The following is a 21,502-nucleotide window of genomic DNA, read 5'->3' as shown; positions in this document are numbered from 1 at the left end:
TTTACTATTAAGAGCATCTTACAAATTTACCCGACTGACCCAGGAGTTGTTGTTGTAGCGACCCCCATGGCATTGGCCCTGACAGAGGGTCTGTGTAACAGCCAATCAGGATAATGTGTTATTCTCAATTACTAGGGCACCTAATCCACTGTTTTAAACTTGTAGAGAGCCAGAAGGGTGGCATTTAGTCATCAGGAAAATCAGCTTTCCTTTGTTATTGATTAAGCCAATTATCTCAAAGTTGTAAAGTCTAGATTGGAAAGGTTTAAAGTCTAGATTGGAGGATCAGAAATGCTTGTTTGTACCTCTATGTCTGCAGGAGTGTACAGTATTCTATAGGGATTATGGATTACTTTTCTAGGTTATCTGAGGCAAAGCTGTTCACCCTTTATTGTACTACTGCTACTCTCACTCATTCACCTCCTTACTATTTTATTCAGTCATTCACTACCTCAGTTCTTTACTCTTACACTTAATCCCCCAGTCATTGCTTCACTCATTAACAGACAATAGCTGTTCTCCATGTGTAACACACATGATCAGAAAAGTATGACTTCTCACTACCTACTGTATGCTTCTTTCTTTCTCTCAATCCCTCCCTCTTTTACAGGTATGGTGACTAGAGATCTGCTGGAAGCGACCTATGGGCCTGTTGGTCCCATTTGTCCACGATGTCCTTATTCTTACTGAGTAGGAAAGAAGATCTCCTCAAGATACACTCCTCTCTCTACTTAATCATTCTCTCTCTTCCTGGCCTTGTGATGTGCAGAGTGTGAGGTCATGTCCCAGTCTGGAAAAGTCATTCATCTGTATGTGGAGGTGAGGTCAGCCCCAGAGCAGGATGGGAAGGGGGGCTTGGGAGGAGGAGTAGTGGAGGGGCTTGGGACTGGGAGTAACTCAGCCTCAGCACAGGATCGGCCAGCGGGGCTTTTGTCCCAGCTAGCCTGCCAGACAAAATGCCAAACTCCTACCAAAGCTCCAATACCCCGCCTGGCCCATAACTTCACCCACACCCAGTCTCCCTCCAGACACAAAGTGAGCTTCCAGCTCCACCAAGGTAATGGCACCCAATCGCCTAGCATCTCCCAGCAACAGAGTTTACCAGCAGCACTGACCCACTCCCCAGCCTTTTCTGGGACTGGGAAGACCACCACCCCACACACACACCTCTCCAAAGGGCAGGTGGTGGGGGGCAATGGCAAACGGTCGGTGGTCACCTTCAGCTACATTGAGAAGGCTAACGTAAAGACAGTGGAGAGCCCACAGAACTCAGCCTGTCAGAGGAGGTCTAGGGAGGAGCTGTCGTCCCCACCTTCCCACCCCCGGAATAAACTCAGCGACCCCATCTGGTTGGGTAGTCCTGGCTCCTCATGCAGCTCCAGTCCCAAACTAGCATTTCGTCCCCCAGGGGGTCACCAGCAGCAGCCGGCAGGCTCGCCCAGCCTCCGCCACCCTGTCTTGGATCCTGTCAGTATTGCGGACACCCAGCGTGCCCTGGAGGAGTTTGGGTTTGGTTCCCCCCTGTTCAGGAGTAAGATCATCCATGGGCTCGAGCAGAGTCCCAGGGGCTTCCGCCACAACCAGCAGGCCCGCTGCTTGTCCTGGGCCGGCGGTTCCCCTGTCCAGCGCCTCAGCGCCTGCAATAATCTCCACAAGAATCACGCTGTGGATGCAGATAGAAACCGGGCCATTTGCGGGCCATTACCCAGGAGCTCAGCCTCCGCCCAGCTTTCGTCCCATGCTAGGCAGGCCGCTCTGGGCATGTCTCCTAACTCAAGACCCAGGTCGTGCATGGGGCTCCAGGCCCAGAGCCCACACCACTGGGCAGGTCAGGACAAAGCTTTAGCAGGTAGTCCAGCCACACAGAGACAAGTGCACAAGCCCTGTAACAGCAGTTCCTCCTCTCAAGGGACCATCCTCCAACTTGAAAATAAACTAGGGGAGGGAACTGTACTGAATCAGCTAAGTTGTAGCAAACCCTCCTCCCCAGCCAACAGCCCTGAAGTGGCCCGGAGGCTAGCCGAGGAGGCTACTAAAGTATCCTCTATTTTAGCAGAGGTAAAGAGGAACTCATTGACATTGCACAATGCTTTAGACGAAGTAGAGAGCCCCAACTCTGGATGTATGTCTGGAGAAGCTGACAGTTCTGTCCCAAATGCACAACGGCAACATTTGCAGCATCAGACAGTTAAGATGAATATCCCTTTACACGGCCAACACACACCAACGTCAAACGACACTGACTCTCACCGGGTTGGAAACTCTTTACCATCGTCACGCACACAGGACTCAAACTCTCCAACAACAACCAATCACGGGACACAGCATGGAAGAGGGCAGGCTCTGGCTCAGAGCTCCATTCTATCAGACACAGTAGTGGGTGTAGGAGGGTCCCCTGCCCTGCCTTCACGCTTCATCCGTCCATCTCTTCCCCCAGCCGAGACCAGCTCCCCTCTGAAAGACCCCAGGCTGCTGAGAGCCCAGCTCAGAGTCACAGAAAGCCCCACACTGCATCGCTGCCGGCCTCCTCAGTACACTAGAGATTTCTGGTCCTTCGAGCCGGACGGGAGAGCCGACTTCTCCTGCTTTGACAGGGGGGATAGTGCCGAGCTGGCCCGTAGGCTCTATATACGCCAAAGTGTGGTGGAAGCCCCTGTCAGCTGGACCTCCAGGCAGCCCTGGAGCCACCTGGTGGGGGAGGAGAGCAGAAACTCCAGTTCCAGCCCCATACATGGACCTGGACCTGGGCAGCAGCCCCTAAGCGTGGCCCAGCAGAAAAGAGCCGAGCATAGGAGGAGGGAGGTTCTGCTGCTGGGCCCTGTGGTGCTGGACTCGCCAGAGGAGGATGAGGGCCTGAATGGGGATGGGGAAGAGGTTCACGGACCAGGGCAACAGCGAGGCCTGCTGAGGGTGGAGGAGCCTCCAGAGGGGGAGCAAATCAGGGTAGCAGGGTCCTCATCACGCAGCTCCAGCGGGGTGACCGGCAGCCTGGGGGAAAGGGACTGTGTGTCCCCAGAGTCCAGTCAGTCCAGCCACCAGAGCAACGAGACAGGGGCTGCCACTTCAGGGATACAGGTGAGACATTATTCTTCATATATGTTGCATTGAAATATTCATTTTAATATATTGATGTTAACTAAATATATTTTGTATTTTGTTAATTTTACCATGTGTGTGTGTGACTGTAAAAGAGTGCCACCAACCGATAGGGATGCCGGTTTAGATATACAGTGGGGAGAACAAGTATTTGATACACTGCCGATTTTGCAGGTTTTCCTACTTACAAAGCATGTAGAGGTCTGTAATTTTTATCATAGGTACACTTCAACTGTGAGAGACGGAATCTAAAACAAAAATCCAGAAAATCACATTGTATGATTTTTAAGTAATTAATTTGCATTTTATTGCAAGACATAAGTATTTGATCACCTTCCAACCAGTAAGAATTCCGGCTCTCACAGACCTGTTAGTTTTTCTTTAAGAAGCCCTCCTGTTCTCCACTCATTACCTGTATTAACTGCACCTGTTTGAACTCGTTACCTGTATAAAAGACACCTGTCCACACACTCAATCAAACAGACTCCAACCTCTCCACAATGGCCAAGACCAGAGAGCTGTGTAAGGACATCAGGGATAAAATTGTAGACCTGCACAAGGCTGGGATGGGCTACAGGACAATAGGCAAGCAGCTTGGTGAGAAGGCAACAACTGTTGGCGCAATTATTAGAAAATGAAAGAAGTTCAAGATGACGGTCAATCATCCTCGGTCTGGGGCTCCATGCAAGATCTCACCTCGTGGGGCATCAATGATCATGAGGAAGGTGAGGGATCAGCCCAGAACTACACGGCAGGACCTGGTCAATGACCTGAAGAGAGCTGGGACCACAGTCTCAAAGAAAACCATTAGTAACACACTATGCCGTCATGGATTAAAATACTGCAGCGCACGCAAGGTCCCCCTGCTCAAGCCAGGGCATGTCCAGGCCCGTCTGAAGTTTGCCAATGACCATCTGGATGATCCAGAGGAAGAATGGGAGAAGGTCATGTGGTCTGATGAGACAAAAATTGAGCTTTTTGGTCTAAACTCCACTCGACGTGTTTGGAGGAAGAAGAAGGATGAGTACAACCCCAAGAACACCATCCCAACCGTGAAGCGTGGAGGTGGAAACATCATTCTTTGGGGATGCTTTTCTGCAAAGGGGACAGGACGACTGCACCGTATTGAGGGGAGGATGGATGGGGCCATGTATCGCGAGATCTTGGCCAACGACCTCCTTCCCTCAGTAAGAGCATTGAAGATGGGTCGTGGCTGGGTCTTCCAGCATGACAACGACCCGAAACACACAGCCAGGGCAACTAAGGAGTGGCTCCGTAAGAAGCATCTCAAGGTCCCGGAGTGGCCTAGCCAGTCTCCAGACCTGAACCCAATAGAAAATCTTTGGAGGGAGCTGATAGTCCGTATTGCCCAGCGACAGCCCCGAAACCTGAAGGATCTGGAGAAGGTCTGTATGGAGGAGTGGGCCAAAATCCCTGCTGCAGTGTGTACAAACCTGGTCAAGAACTACAGGAAACGTATGATCTCTGTAATTGCAAACAAAGGTTTCTGTACCAAATATTAAGTTCTGCTTTTCTGATGTATCAAATACTTATGTCATGCAATAAAATGCAAATTAATTACTTAAAAATCATACAATGTGATTTTCTGGATTTTTGTTTTAGATTCCGTCTCTCACAGTTGAAGTGTACCTATGATAAAAATTACAGACCTCTACATGCTTTGTAAGTAGGAAAACCTGCAAAATCGGCAGTGTATCAAATACTTGTTCTCCCCACTGTATGTCATGCAATAAAATGCAAATTAATTACTTAAAAATCATACAATGTGATTTTCTGGATTTTTGTTTTAGATTCCGTGTCTCACAGTTGAAGTGTACCTATGATAAATATTACAGACCTCTACATGCTTTGTAAGTAGGAAAACCTGCAAAATCGGCAGTGTATCAAATACTTGTTCTCCCCACTGTAGGTGCAACTGTCCCAGCTCCCCGGTTAAAGCACGTAAATGACCGGTAGGAGACAGATGTATGGAACACACGTTTATTACCACACACCAAACAAGGAGGATAGACAACTGCAATTGTTGTAGTGAAAGTGTATAGTGGTTTTATGGTCAATCACGCACTGGACTGCCTAACAGACAGGCAGTCCAGGGTGGAGGCTTGGGTCCAGTGGTGAGTCGTGTTGAGGTGGTGCAGAGTTCTTCTGATCTGTTGTCTCTGCACCCCTGTGTCCAACTAAAGAACTGGCAGGAAAAGGGGTCTGTTACCTCAACTAATAGGGCCTGTGATTGGCTGACCAGGTCAGCTGACTGCATTCCTTGGCAACCTGGTCCCTAACACAGAGGTGTAAAGTGCCCTATGCCACTGACCAATAGGTCAGGCTGAGGCAGAGGATGGTAGCTTCCTTGGCAGTAAAAGGCTACAAAACTTGTGTCTCTCCAAATCAAATCAAATTGGTCACACATATTTAGCATATGTTATTGTGGGTGTAGCGAAATGCTTGTGTTCCTAGCTTCAACAGTGCAGTAGTATCTAACAAGAATACACACAACTCTAAAAGTAAAATAATGGAATTAAGAAATATATAAATATTAGATTTAGCAATGTCGGAGTAGCATTAACTAAAATACAGTAGAATAGAATACAGTATATACATATGAGGAATAGAAGAAGACAGAAGAATGCTGTTCATTGACTATAGCTCAGCCAATCACAGGCCCTATTAGTTGAGGTAACAGACCCCTTTTCCTGCCATTTCTCAGCATTTAAACATTGTTTAAACATTATTAAAGTGACCAGTGTTCCATTACTAAAGTGGCCAGTGAATCCAAGTCTATGTATATAGCAGCTTCTAAGGTGCAGGGATGTGTAACCGCGTGGAAGCCGGCTAGTGATGGCTATTTAACAGTCTGATAGAGGCTGTTCTTCAGTCTCTCGGTCCCAGCTTTGATGCACCTGTACTGACCTCGCCTTCTGGATGATAGCGGGGTGAACAGGCCGTGGCTCGGGTGGTTGATGTCCTTGATGATCTTTTTGGCCTTTCCGTGACATCGGATGCTGTAGGTGTCCTGGAGGGCAGGTAGTTTGCCCCCAGTGATGCGTTGGGCAGACCGCATCACCCTCTGAAGAGCCCTGTGGTTGTGGGCGGTGCAGTTGCCATACCAGGTGGTGATACAGCCCGACAGGATGCTCTCCATTGTGCATCTGTAATAGTTTGTGAGGGTTTTAGGGGCCAAGACAAATTTCTTCAGCCTCCTGAGGTTGTTTTGTTGACGTTGAGTGAGAAGTTATTTTCCTGGCCCCACTCCCCCAGGGCCCTCACTTCTTCCCTGTAGGGTGTCTCGTCATTGTTGGTAATCAGGCCTACTACTGTTGTGTCGTCTGCAAACTTAATGATTGAGTTGGAGGCATGCGTGGCCATGCAGTCATGGGTGAACAGGGAGTACAGGAGGGGGCTGAGCACACAGATAAGGGCCCCTAAGTATAGGTGGGGCCCCTATGTTGAGGATCAGCAAAGTGGAGGTGTTGTTTCCTACCTTCAGCACCTGGGGGCGGCCCATCAGGAAGTCCAGGACCCAGTTGCACAGGGTGGGGTTCAGATCCAGGGCCCCAAGCTTAATGATGAGCTTGGAGGGTACTATGGTGTTGAATGCTGAGCTATAGTCAATGAACAGTATTCTTCTATCTTCTTCTATTCCTCTTGTCCAGATGGGATAGGGCAGTGTGCAGTGCGATGGTGATTGCATCGTCTGTGGATCTAATGGGGCAGTAAGCAAATTGAAATGGGTCTAGTGTGCCAGGTAAGGTAAACGTGATATGATCCTTACCTAGCCTCTCAAAGCACTTCACGATGACAGAAGTAAGTGCTACGAGGCGACAGTCATTTAGTTCAGTTACCTTTGCTTTCTTGGGTGCATGAACAATGGTAGACATCTTGAAGCAAGTGGGGACAGGACACTGGGATAGGGAGAGATGAATATGTCCGTAAACACTCCAGCCTGCTGGTCTGTGCATGCTCTGAGGACGCGGCTAGGGATGCCGCCTTGGCCGGCAGCCTTACGAGGGTTAACACGCTTAAATGTCTTACTCACATCGGCCACGGAGAAGGAGAGCCCACAGTCCTTGGTAGCGGGACGCGTCGATGGCACTGTGTTGTCCTCAAAGCGGGCGAAGAAGGTGTTTAGCTTGTCCAGAAGCAAGACTTGGTATCTGCGACGTGGCTGGTTTTCCCTTTGTAGTCCGTGATTGTCTGTAGACCCTGCCACATAAGTCTCGTGTCTGAGCCGTTGAATTGCGACTCCATTTTGTCTCTGTACTGACGTTTTGCCTGTTTGATTGCCTTACGGAGGGAATAACTACACTGTTTGTATCCGGCCATATTCCCAGTCACCTTGCCATGATTAAATGCGGTGGTTCGCGCTTTCAGTTTTTCGCAAATGCTGCCATCTATCCACGGTTTCTGGTTTGGGTAGGTTTTAATAGTCACAGTGGGTACAACATCTCCTATAGACTTCCTGATGAACTCAGTTATCGTATCCATGTATTAGTCTATGTTATTCTCAGAGGCTACCTGGAACATATCCCAGTCCGCGTGATCAAAACATTTTTGAAGTATGGATTCCGATTGGTCAGACTGTCAGGCTCCTGTGCCTCAGCTGGCTCGCTAGGGTCCCACGCCTCTGCCGGTTCGTCGGGATTTTACACCCAGCTGGCCTGTCCGGCGCCCGTGCTTCGGCCGGCACCCATCATGCTCGACAAGGTGGGACGCTGGGTGGCGCCCTTAGAGGGGGGTAATGTCACACCTGCTCCTGCTCTTTCCCCCTAGCACTCGAGGGTGCCTGGCTGCCCTACATTACGCATTCCTGCCACCATCATTAAGCACACCTGCCTTCCCTCGTCACGCGCATTAGGGATTTATTGGACTCACCTGGACTCAATCACCTGTTTATTACCTCCCCTATATTTGTCAGTTTCCCAGCTCTGTTCCCCGCTGCTGCATTAATTGTCACACGTCTGTGTTTTACCCGGTTCTGACGCTGTTCCTGTCCTGTTCCATGTCTGTTCCTCATTAAATGTTGACTCCCCGTACCTGCTTCTCTACTCCAGTGTCGGTCCTTACACAGACAAGCGTTGACGTAGCACGGGTACTTCCAGTTTGAGTTTCTGCCAATAGGAAGGGAGGAGCCGTGATCAGATTTGCTGAAGGGAGGGTGGGGGAGGGCCTGGTAGGCATTTCGAAAAGTTGAGTAGCAGTGTTTCAGTGTTTTTTCAGCGAGTGTACTACAGTCAATGTGTTGATAGAACTTCGGTAGCATTTTCCTCAAATTTGCTTTGTTAAAATCCCCAGCTACAATAAATGCTCCTCTGGATATGTGGTTTCCAGTTTGCATAAAGTCCAGTGTAGTTCTTTGAGGGCCATCATGGTATCAGCTTGATGGGGAATATACACGGCTGTGACTATAACCAAAGATAATTCTCTTGGGAGGTAATACAGTCGGCATTTGATTATGAGGTATTCAGGGACGGGCGAACAAAATCACACTAATCCACTATGAGTAGTTAATCATGAAACATACACCCCCGCCTTTCTTCTTCCCGGAGAGTGCTTTATTCCTGTCTGCGCAATGTACTGAGAGCCCAGCTGGCTGTATGGACGGGGACAGTATATCCCAAGAGAGCCATGTTTCCGTGAAACAGAGTATGTTACAATTCCTGATGTCTCTCTGGAAGGAGATCCTTGCCCTGAGCTCGTCTACTTTATTATCCAGAGACTGAAGATTAGCGAGTAATGTACTTGGAAGCAGTGGATGGTGTGCACGCCTCCTGAGTCGGACTAGAAGTCCAATCCAAATACCTCTTCACCGCCGGCAGTGTTTTGGAGCAGCCTCTGGAATAAGTTTAATTGCACTGGGAGGTACGAACAACGGATCCAATTTGGGAAGTCGTATTCCTGGCCGTAATGCTGGTGAGTTACTGCCACTCTGATATCCAAAAGTTGTTTCCGGCAGTATGTAATAACACAAAGTATTTTCTGGGCTAATAACGTAAGAAATAACACCCCAAAAAACAATACTGAAAAGTTGCTTAGGAGCTAGAATCAGAGCTGCCATATCTGTCGGCGCCATGTCTCCCAGGGCTAGAGAGAGGGTTAAGAGAGGGTTTTTAACAGTGGCTTTTGTATATGTGTACATGTCTGTGTGTATGTCTCTTTGGTTGTTCCAGACGGACAGTGGTTCTGCAGTCCCAGGCCCCTCCCTCCACTCTCAGAGGATAGCTCGTGCCAAGTGGGAGTTCCTATTTGGGACCCCCGCTGAGGAGGATGCCAGCAGGGAGGAGAAAAGTGAGAGCATATTTACCACCCATACTCATTACCAATAGAGAAAGATACAGTATTAGCTATAAACAGTATTTATGTCTATGAGTATGTCTATGGCTCTTTAACTGTATAGAATAGACCGAGTGGTATTCAAAGTCAGGGTCGCAACCCCTAGTGGGTTTTCAGGGAACTGCAGTGGGGTCACCAAAATAAAATACTAATATTTAGAGTACAGATTATTGTATGGGACAATATACAAACTTTTTTGAGAAAGATAATAGAAACATTTTATTGTATTGAGTAAATGTATTTTGTTTATTTATTATTTATTATTTTAATTTCGATAAGAGATGAAAATGCAATGAATTCATGGTTATTTGTTGATGTAAAAATCAAAATGTACCGATTTTAAGGTTGTGTCATTAGACTTGGGGAAGGGTGGGGTCGAGAGAAGTTCTTGGGAAAAAAATGTTGTCCCTGGTGAAAAAGTTTGAATACCACACTATACTGTACTATGTGAGTCAAGTGACATGAAACTTAGCATAACACGCGTTAAAACATGCTCAGAGGTCAGTCTTCAGCAACCTTACAACAGCATTAGGATTAGCATGGCAGCACAGTAATTTTCCGTTCCTTTTCAGTGATATCAACTGCTTCTTCTGTTCCATCATGACAGATACCATCGAGGCCTCGACAGCTCCTCCTAGTGGCCAGTCCAGTGAATCCCCCACCCCCACGCCCCCCACCTCCCTCCCCCTCATCTCGGCTAATCATGAGGTGCAGCACGTGGAGGTGGAGCTGGTGACTCCTCACCCAGCTGTGGCGGGGTCGTCGCCCAAGACGGGCATCATCCGGATGACCCTCAAGTACTCGGAGACGGACCTGGATGCCGTGCCCCTGCGCTGTTACCGCGAGACCGACATCGATGAGGTGCTTTTGGCTGAGCAGGAAGATGCCGACTCAGCATTTGGCAGTAACCGTAGCGTGAAAAGCACCTCGGGTACAGACAGCAGCCCCCTGGGTGTCTGTCCCTATGAGAGCACAAGCGCGGAGGAGGAGGAGGTGGAAGGAGAGGAGGAGGAAGAGGAGCTGGAGGAGGAGGAGGAGGAGGTGGTGAGCTGGGCCTCAGTGAGGATGCAAGGGGACATTAAGAGACAGCAGCAGCAGCAGGTGATTAGTCAGCTGCTGAAGAGGTGAGATGGACATAGACACATAGGCACGTAGAAACACGCACGCACAAATGCATACACACACGTGCACGCTCGCAAACACACATTCCTAAAAATATACTTTAAAATATGCTTACACACACACACACACACACACACACACACACACACACATAATCATACACACTTATGTAACGCAGAGACACAAACACATGCTCAGACATTTGAAGTTTGACAGGATTTTTATTACAGACTGCTATGAGTACTATCTATTTCTAGCATCTGTCCTTGTGAATAGATTCAAAGGTGCTTTGAATGAAGATATTAATCAATGTTTCAGTTGGCGTCATCATTTTTCTCCCACAAGAACACTGGTGAAGCAGGATCTGGCAAGAGCTACAGTAGTATATGAATGTGTGTCCCTTTCCGCTACCTTATGTTGTATGTCTCCTTCTGCTACCTTATTTCTTCCTAGCAACCTACTTAACAATAGACCTTTCAAACCAGTTTGATGAAATGTTTTGCTTTAGCATTCACAGTTTTCTAAGGTCAAACATTTAGAGTGTACAGTGTCCCATAGTCAGTCACTACACTAATAATGCAATCTTTCAGCTGAGATCATTGCCAGGGCGACTCACTGAGAATATTAGACTGTACTAAGAGAGTAGGTAGTCTTCCAGTGTCTCATTCGTGGTCTCTCTCCTCCTTTCCGTCTTTCTCTCTCTACCTCTAGGCCGTTGGACAGTTTCTTTGACAACCTCCCGGCCCTCAAGTCCCCCGTCCTGGTGTCGGGGCCTCGCCTCGCAGGCACCTCCGAGGACAGCTTCAGCCGCCATTTTGAGAGCATCATGGAGTCACACCGTGCCAAGGGCACGTCCTACGGCAGCCTGGACCTGGACAGTGAGGAGCTGCTGACCTCCAGCACCCAGACTGTCCTGACCTTTGAACTCCCCACGCTGACCCCAGAGATCCAGAGGGGTCAAATGATCTGTCAGAGCGCCCGGCAGATTGTTAAGCTGAGCTTCGCCCCATTGGCCCACTGCGAGAGGGGGACAAGCCTATCGGATTCCATCGTCACGGTGACGGGAGACTCGGACGCCACGCGTGCCCCCTCCAGCGAAAGGCTGAGTAGTAGCCCGGAAGACACGCCCCTGAGAGGGGGAGGGGGCGGGGCACGGATGCTGGGGAGCAGCTGGTACAGCAACCCCACATTCTCCTTCCCTAGGTCAGTGATGTCATACAGCAGCAATCCCTCCCTCTCTTTCCACAGGTCAGTGTTGTCATCATTACTATTCTGATGTAGTACTGTATGAAAGGCCAGACCTGATAGGCTACTGACATACAGTATGAGGTTATTCTTATAGATGAAGTAAAGCCAAGATAGAATCCCATTCCAAACATACAGTATGGTATAATGTGAGATGAAATTAAAAACAAATAACCACTATATTATAGTGTATTGTCTATGTACAATATTAGAGAAAAACGTGGTAAATGATGATCATATTGTGCGTAGGTTATGTACTGTGCATGTACATTGAAAATATACTTTTTTAGTGTCATCCCCCAACTTTTAATCAATGTCAGTTTCCAGACACCCCAGTCCCAGGCTTGTCTGCCGGGACAATCACCTGCTGCAGTGCGATTTTGAAGCAGAACTGTTAGTGAAGGTCGTTAGGAGGCTGCCTGCCTCATCTTACCGCTGGTTGCCATGGCATTCTGTGTGTGTGTGTGTGTGTGTGTGTGTGTGTGTGTGTGTGTGTGTGTGTGTGTGTGTGTGTGTGTGTGTGTGTGTGTGTGTGTGTGTGTGTGTGTGTGTGTGTGTGTGTGTGTGTGTGTGTGTGTGTGTGTGTGTGTGTGTGTGTGTGAGATGGCTGGAGCAGGTGACTGGTACTGACTGAGGCAGATGGCTCTGGCAGCACAGCTCTCATCTTCAACCATCCAATCCTTAAACATCTCAACAACTGATCATATCAAAGTGATTAAGCTAGCTGTACTATTACTGTCAATAACAGCATAGCTGGAACGCACTCTTTACCAATCAGATTGGGTGGCAATATCTATCCGTTATATAAGTATACATTATTATGTATTATCATATATTAGGATATATGCAAATGATAGAATATTGTAATTTTATTGTAATTTTACATAGAAATATTCAATATACACTTTTGCTTGTTCATTTAAAAATTTTAATCATTCATCAACACCATGATAACAGAATTATGCTAGGGGTTTGGAACCCAGCACCATCTGGTAGGTTTTGTGGTTACTGTAGAGAGGAACTGAGGTGCTGATGAGGGAGAGAGGAGAGCCTTGTAGTTTGAGTGTCTGTATTTGTGTTTGACAGCACTGAGACACTGTCACCTTGTGGTACAGACCACTAGATGGTGATAAAGGACCATGTTGTAGGTTGTGGTTAAAACTGTCTGAACATACATACATACATATATTGTATTTTACCCCAGTTTTCTCTCCAATTTCAATCTTGTCTCATCATTGCAACTCCCCTACGGGCTCGGGAGGCAAAGGTCGAGTCATACGTCCCCCTGAAACATGACCCGCCAAACCGCACTTCTTAACACCTGCCCACTTAACCCGGAAGCCCGCCGCACCAATGTGTCAGAGGAAACACCGTTCACCTGACGACCGGGGTCAGCCTGCAGGCGCCCGGCCCGCCACAAGGAGTCGCTAGAGTGCGATGAGCCAAGTAAAGCCCCCGGCCAAACCCTCCCCTAACCTGGACGATGCTGGGCCAATTGTGCGCCACCCTATGGGACTCCCGATTACGTCCGGTTGTGATACAGCCCGGAATCACTGCGATGCAGTGCCTTAGACCGCTGCGCCACTCAGGAGGCCCCAAAATACAGTTTTTTTTTATAGCTGAACGTGTGGACCACTAATGGTGTCTACTGTAAGTGATCTTTTTTGGAGAAAATAGTATTATATTTGCATTCTTCAGTTAACATGGCAGAATTATGTTTATTGTTCACGATTGACTTTTTAACTATTTAGCAGACGCTCTTATCAAGAATGATTTACAGTAGTGAGGGAATACATTTTCATACTGGTCCCCCGTGAAATTGAACCCACAACCCTGGCATTGCAAACACCATGGTCAAGTTAGTGGGTGCGTGTGCTCCTGTGCATGCGTGCGTGTGCGCGTGGTCAGTGTGTGCGTGTGCGTTAGTGTGGTACACGGGTCACCCACACCCGCCAGAAATTGCTAATAACCCATCGCAACCGCCCGACGATACACTGAGTGTACAAAACATTAGGAACACCTTGCTAATATTGAGTTGCACCCTCTCTTGCCCTCACAGCAGCCTCCATTCATCGGGGCATGGACTACAAGGTGTCAAAAGCAATCCACAGGGATGCTGGCCCTAGTTGACTCCAATGCTTTCTACAGTTCTATCAAGTTGTCTATATGTCTTTGGTTGGTGGGCCATTCTTGACACTCACGGGAAACTGTTGAGAGTGAACACTCAGCAGCATTGCAGTTCTTGACACACTCAAACCGGTGCGCCTGGCACTTACCACCATACCCCATTCAAAGGGACTTAAATCTTTTGTCTTGCCCATTCACCCTCTGAATCCTTCTTTAACCTATCTCATCCCCTTCATGTTCCCCTGAGTGAAAACTTTGTGAACCCCTAGTCTATATCATGGAAAGAGCAGGTGTTCCTGTTTTACACTCATGTACTGTATGTGCTAAAGTGAAAATCTGAGGCCTGCACCCTAATCTGCTAATATAGAAAATGCACTGTTGGCTACAGTCAGAGATGATGGAACGATTTAGATATGTTTCTGCTTATAATTTGACATTTTGGTAGGCTATTTGTTAGTCAACGTGTCTATAATTAGATACAGTACAAGCAGCTTCTCTTCTGTCATTATATGTTGCCTTAGAAGACTAAATAAACCCTTGCTCTTCAGAAAAATGTCATAAATCGGTAGAATGAATCTAGAATCTAGATGACATCTGTACATTTTTCTCTGTCATCTCTGCTTCTTTCAGGGGTCAAAGATGTTTCGGGACTCAACCTGGTCTCAGAGATTTTCATATGATTCTGTACGTAAAAGCATTTAGTATGATATGTTATGTTTGGTATGGTATGTATTCATTTGTGGATGTCCATTACCCATTTTGTAGGATATATTACGACTCTGCAAAACATGCAATATGTTCCGAATTTGTTAAATGTACAATATGTTCCGAATTTCCAAAACATATCATATGTTATCGATTCTAGCTAGGTGGCTAACGTTAACTAGGCTAAGGGTTAGGGTTAAGTTTAGAAGTTTTCCACCATTGGTGATAAACATTAGGCAATTTATTTCATAAAATAACAAGTCTGAAAGGAAATGTCTTTTGGAGAATTTCAACCATGAGAGATCTTTTTCAATAATAATAGACACGATTTTGTGTATTTTACTCACAATATATCCTTTTAGTCAGTTTTCCACCACTGGTGATTAACATGATTGTCGCACCCTGACCTTAGAGATCCTTTTACTTCTCTATTTGTTTAGGTCAGGGTGTGACTAGGGTGGGCAATCTATGTTTTCTATTTCTTTGTTGGCCCGGTATGGTTCCCAATCAGAGGCAGCTGTCTATCGTTGTCTCTGATTGGGGATCATATTTAGGCAGCCTTTTCCCACCTGTTGTTTGTGGGATCTTGTTTTTGTGTAGCTGCCTGTGAGCAGCCCAGAACGTCACGTTTCGTTTTCTTTTGTATTGTTTTTGGTGAGTTTCATATTTATTAAACATGTGGAACTCTAGGTACGCTGCGCCTTGGTCCATTCATTCAGACGAGCGTGACAGAAGATCCCACCACCCACGGACCAAGCAGCGTGCCCAGGAGGAGCAGGGACCCTGGGCCTGGGAGGAAAGTCAGGAGTGGAGGACATCCTGGACGTGGGACAAAATCATGGCAGGAGACAGAAGCCTGCCATGGAAGCAGGCGGAGGCAGCGAAGGAGCAACAGCGACGACGCCGGGGTTCGCGGCCACAAAGACAGCCCAAAGGATTGTTTTTGGGGGGGCACGCGGGGTAGTCGGCGGAGCCGAGGTGTGAACCAGAGACAACCTGGGAGGAGGTAGAGAGGTGGTCGGTCGACCCAGGGAGAGTGCCAGAACCCGCCTGGGAGTCAATAGAACAGTGCGAGGAGGGATACCGGAGAATGGAGTTGGTGAGGAGTATGCGGCAATGCAGGCGTTTGGAGGAGCGTGTCACCAGTCCGGTGCAATCTGTGCCGGTCCCACGCATCAGGCCTCCAGTGCGCCTCCCCAGTCCGGTACGTCCTGTGTCTCCTCCTCGTACTCGCCCTGAAGTACGTGTCCCCAGTCCGGTACGTCCTGTGCCTGCTCCCTGCACTCACCCTGATGTACGCCTCCACAACCCAGTACGTCCTGTGCTAGCTCCTTGCACTCACCCTGAAGTGCGTGTCACCAGACCGGTGCCACCTGTACCGCCCCCACGCATCAGGCCTCTAGTGCGCCTCCCCAGTCCAGTACGTCCTGTGCCTGCTCCTCGCACTCGCCCTGAAGAGCGTGTCACCAGTCCGGTGCAACCTGTACCGGCCCCACGCATCAGGCCTCCAGTGCGCCTCCCCAGTCCAGTACGTCCTGTGCCTGCTCCTCGCACTCGCCCTGAAGTGCGTGTCACCAGTCTGGTACCACCAGTGCCGGCCCCACGCACCAGGCTTCCTGCGACGATCCCCAGTCCAGAGCCTCCAGCGAGGGTTCCCAGTCCAGAGCCTCCAGCGAGGGTTCCCAGTCCAGAGCCTCCAGCGAGGGTTCCCAGTCCAGAGCCTCCAGCGAGGGTTCCCAGTCCAGAGCCTCCAGCGAGGGTTCCCAGTCCAGAGCCTCCAGCGAGGGTTCGCAGTCCAGAGCCTCCAGCGAGGGTTCGTAGTCCAGAGCCTCCAGCGAGGGTTCGCAGTCCAGAGCCTCCAGCGAGGGTTTGTAGTCCAAAGCCTCCGGCAACGGTTCCCAGTCCAGAGCCTCCGGCGACGGTCCGCAGCCCGGAACCTCCAGCGATGGTTCGCAGTCCGGAACCTCCAGCAACGGTTTGCAGTCCGGAGCCTCCAGTGAGGACCAATGGCCCGGAGCCTCCAGTGATAATCCATGGCCCGAAGCCTCCAGTGATGATCCATGGCCCGAAGCCTCCAGTGATGATCCATGGCCCGGAGCCTCCAGTGAGGATCCATGGCCCGGAGCCTCCAGCGACGGTTCCCTGTCCGGAGCCTCCAGCGTGGGTTCCCAGTCCGGAGTCTCCGGCGACAATCTACGGTCCGGAGTCTCCGACGACGATCCATGGACCGGAGCCTCCGGCGACGATCTACGGGCCGGAGCTTCCTGCGACCATCCACGGTCCGGTTCCTCCGGCAACGATCCCCGCACCAGAGGCGCCACCGAAGTTGGCGGAGCCACGAGCGGAGCGGGGTCTGCGTCCCGCACCGGAGCCGCCACCGAGGGTAGATGCCCACCCGGACCCTCCGCTATAGGTTCAGGTTTGCGGCCATAGTCCGTACCTTTGGGGGGGGTACTGTCACGCCCTGACCTTAGTGATCCTTTTACTTCTCTATTTGGTTAGGTCAGGGTGTGACTAGGGTGGGCAATCTATGTTTTCTATTTCTTTGTTGGCCTGGTATGGTTCCCAATCAGAGGCAGCTGTCTATCGTTGTCTCTGATTGGGGATCATATTTAGGCAGCCTTTTCCCACCTGTTGTTTGTGGGATCTTGTTTTTGTGTAGCTGCCTGTGAGCAGCCCAGAACGTCACGTTTCGTTTTCTTTTGTATTGTTTTTGGTGAGTTTCATATTTATTAAACATGTGGAACTCTAAGTACGCTGCGCCTTGGTCCATTCATTCAGACGAGCGTGACAATGATATAATATGACTTTTGAGGCAATTTCTACAAAAACTCTACTAAAGGACAGAATGGAGTTATAAATTGGAGAATTTCAACTATGAGAGATTTTTTTCAATAATAGTAGACACGATTTTCTGTATTTTACCCACAAAATATAATTTTAGTCAGTTTTCCACCGTTGGTGATGAACATTAGGCAATTTTTTTCATAAAACAACAAGTCTGAATGGAAATGCCATTTGGAGAATTTCAACATTGGAGTTCTTTTTCAATATTTTAGGACATCAATTTGACGTATTTTAACAGCAAAACATAATTTCCAAAAGTTTAACAACTTTTCGTTAACATTATATAATATGACTTTTGAGAATATTTCCACCATAAAACTACTTAAGGACAGAATGGAGGTATAATTTGGAGATTTTGACCATAAGAGATCTTTTTCAATAATAGTCGACACCATTTTGTGTATTTTACACACAAAATATACTTTTTGTCAGTTTTCCACCATTGGCGGTTTAACATGACTTAATATGACATTTGAGGCAATTTCTTCCATAACATTGCTAAAGGACAGATTGGAGGTATAAATTTGAGAATTTCAACCGTGAGAGATCTTTTTCAATCATAGTAGACACGATTTTGTGTATTTTACCCACAAAATATAATTTTAGTCAGTTTTACACCATTAGTGATAAACATTGGGCAATTTCTTTAATAAAAAAACAGGTCTGAAAGGAAATGCCATTTGGAGAATTTCAACATTAGAGATATTTTTCAATATTTGAGGACATCAATTTGACGAATCTTAACAGCAAAACATGATTTCCAAAAGTTTTCAACCACTTTTTGTTAACATTATATAATATGACTTTTGAGAATATTTCTACCATAAAACTACTTAAGGACAGAATGTGTCACGATCGTCTATGGGTGAGAGAGAGGACCAAGGCGCAGCGTGTGCAAAATACATTCTCTTTTATTTAGAGAAGGGAAAAACACGAAACGAACACTGAATACAAACTAAACAAAACAACAAACGACCGTGAAGCTAACGACGTAAGTGCAATGACAAGCAACAAACGTTCAACATAGACAATTACCCACAAAACCCCAATGCCTATGACTGCCTTAAATATGGCTCTCAATCAGAGACAATGAACCACAGCTGCCTCTAATTAAGAACCAATCTAGGCAGCCATAGACATACAAACACCTAGACAAGACACTGACCCATTTACCATACAAAACCCCTAGACAATACAAAAACACATACATTCCCCATGTCACACCCTGACCTAACTAAAATAATAAAGAAAACAAAGAATACTAAGGCCAGGGCGTGACAGTACCCCCCCCCAAAGGTGCGGACTCCGGCCGCACAACCTGACATTGAAGGGGAGGGTCCGGGGTGGGCCTTATTATGGCGGCGGCTCGGGTGCGGGACGTGGCCCCCACTCCACCATTGTCAATACCCGCTTTGGTGGCGCCTCTGGAGCGGCGACCCGGACTGAAGACCATCCCAGAGGGCGCCACCGGACGGATGGGTAGCTCCGGACTGAGGGGTAGCTCCGGACTGAGGGGTAGCTCCGGACTGAGGGGTAGCTCCGGACTGAGGGGTAGCTCCGGACTGAGGGGTAGCTCCGGACTGGAGGGCAGCTCATGACTGGAGGGCAGCTCATGACTGGAGGGCAGCTCATGACTGGAGGGCAGCTCATGACTGGAGGGCAGCTCATGACTGGAGGGCAGCTCATGACTGAAGGGCAGTTCATGACTGAAGGGCAGCTCATGACTGAAGGGCAGCTCATGACTGAAGGGCAGCTCATGACTGGAGGGCAGCTCATGACTGGAGGGCAGCTCATGACTGGAGGGCAGCTCATTACTGGAAGGCAGCTCCGGACTGGAAGGCAGCTCCGGACTGAGGGACGGCAGCTCCGGACTGAGGGACGGCAGCTCCGGACTGAGGGACGGCAGCTCCGGACTGAGGGACGGCAGCTCCGGACTGAGGGACGGCAGCTCCGGACTGAGGGACTGCAGCTCCGGACTGAGAGACGGCAGCTCATGGCTGGCTGACGGATCTGGCTGCTCATGGCTGGCTGACGGATCTGGCTGCTCATGGCTGGCTGACGGATCTGGCTGCTCATGGCTGGCTGACGGATCTGGCTGCTCGTGGCTGGCTGACGGATATGGCTGCTCGTGGCTGGCTGACGGATCTGGCTGCTCGTGGCTGGCTGACGGATCTGTCTGCTCGTGGCTGGCTGACGGATCTGGCTGCTCGTGGCTGACTGGCGACTTTGGCTGCTCATGGCTGACTGGCGGATCTGGCTGCTCATGGCTGGCTGACGGATCTGGCTGCTCATGGCTGGCTGACGGATGTGGCTGCTCATGGCTGGCTGACGGATCTGGCTGCTCATGGCTGACTGGCGACTTTGGCTGCTCATGGCTGACTGGCGGCTCTGGAAGATCCTGGCTGGTTGGCGGCTCTGGAAGATCCTGGCTGGTTGGCGGCTCTGGCAGATCCTGGCTGACTGGCGGCTCTAGCGGCTCCTGACTGACGAACGGCTCTGACGGCTCGGGACAGACGGGCGGCTCTAACGGCTCGGGACAGACGGATGGCTCAGATGGCGCTGGGCAGACGGATGGCTCAGATGGCGCTGGGCAGACGGATGGCTCAGATGGCGCTGGGCAGACGGATGGCTCAGATGGTGCTGGGCAGACGGATGGCTCAGTTGGCGCTGGGCAGACGGATGGCTCAGATGGCGCTGGGCAGACGGATGGCTCAGATGGCGCTGGGCAGACGGATGGCTCAGATGGCGCTGGGCAGACGGATGGCTCAGATGGCGCTGGGCAGACGGATGGCTCAGATGACGCTGGGCAGACGGCAGACTCTGGCCGGCTGAGGCGCACTGTAGGCCTGGTGCGTGGTACCGGAACTGGAGGTACCGGGCTAAGGACACGCACCTTCAGGCTAGTGCGGGGAGAAGGAACAGGGCATACTGGACCCTGGAGACGCACATTAGGCCTAGTGCGTGGTGCCGGCACTGGTGGTACCGGGCTGGGGACACGCATCTCAGGGCTAGTGCGGGGAGCAGCAACAGGACGCACAGGACTCTGGAGACGCACAGGAGGCGTGGTGCGTGGTGTAGGCACTGGTGGTAATGGGCTGGAGACACGCACCATAGGGCTAGTGCGTGGAGGAGGAACAGGGCTCTGGAGACGCACAGGAAGCCTGGTGCGTGGTGTAGGCACTGGTGGTACTGGGTTGTGGCGGGGAGGTGGCGCCGGAAATACCGGACCGTGCAGGCGTACTGGCTCCCTTGAGTACTGAGCCTGCCCAACCTTACCTGGTTGTATGCTCCCCGTCGCCCGACCAGTGCGGGGAGGTGGAATAACCCGCACCGGGCTATGTAGGCGAACCGGGGACACCATGCGTAAGGCTGGTGCCATGTAAGCCGGCCCGAGGAGACGCATTGGTGGCCAGATGCGTTGGGCCGGCTTCATGACATCCGGCTCAATCCTCAATCTAGCCCTGCCAGTGCGGGGAGGTGGAATAACCCGCACCGGGCTATGAACACGTACAGGAGACACCATGCGCTCTACTGCGTAACACGGTGTCTGCCCGTACTCTCGCTCTCCACGGTAAGTACAGGGAGTATACGCAGGTCTCCTACCTGACTTCGCCACACTCCCTTTTAGCCTCCCCCCCAAGACATTTTTGGGTTGTACTCGCGGGCTTCCAGCCTTGCTTCCGTGCTGCCTCCTCATATTGCCTCCTCTCGGCTTTAGCTGCCTCCAGCTCTTCACGAGGGAGGCGATATTCTCCCGGTTGTGCCCAAGGTCCCTTTCCATCCAATATCTCCTCCCATGTCCATGAATCCTTTATGCGCTGCTCCCGTTGCTGCTTTACACCTTGCTTGGTCCGATTCTGGTGGGTAATTCTGTCACGATCGTCTATGGGTGAGAGAGAGGACCAAGGCGCAGCGTGTGCAAAATACATTCTCTTTTATTTAGAGAAGGGAAAAACACGAAACGAACAATGAATACAAACTAAACAAAACAACAAACGACCGTGAAGCTAAC

The 21,502-nt window shown here is 49.7% G+C and overlaps 1 protein-coding gene across 2 annotated transcripts in view; it reads left to right on the top strand.

Annotated features, from left to right (window-relative positions):
* Positions 1–21,502, top strand: part of LOC139581058 (uncharacterized) — a 107,666-nt gene that overhangs the window by 20,609 nt on the left and 65,555 nt on the right. Inside the window, exons 2-5 of one of the 2 annotated variants that reach the window (XM_071410409.1) lie at positions 611–3,075; positions 9,282–9,399; positions 10,052–10,568; positions 11,278–11,769. In XM_071410409.1, coding sequence (XP_071266510.1) covers positions 781–3,075; positions 9,282–9,399; positions 10,052–10,568; positions 11,278–11,769 — 3,422 coding nt within the window. In that variant the 5' untranslated portion in view covers positions 611–780. Of the gene's footprint in view, positions 1–610; positions 3,076–9,281; positions 9,400–10,051; positions 10,569–11,277; positions 11,815–21,502 lie in introns of both variants that reach the window. The other variant, XM_071410408.1, reaches the window with a different exon arrangement.

Source organism: Salvelinus alpinus, chromosome 7, assembly GCF_045679555.1.
Source record: "Salvelinus alpinus chromosome 7, SLU_Salpinus.1, whole genome shotgun sequence".
NCBI lineage: Eukaryota > Metazoa > Chordata > Actinopteri > Salmoniformes > Salmonidae > Salvelinus > Salvelinus alpinus.
This window is presented reverse-complemented; position numbering and strand designations above follow the sequence as displayed.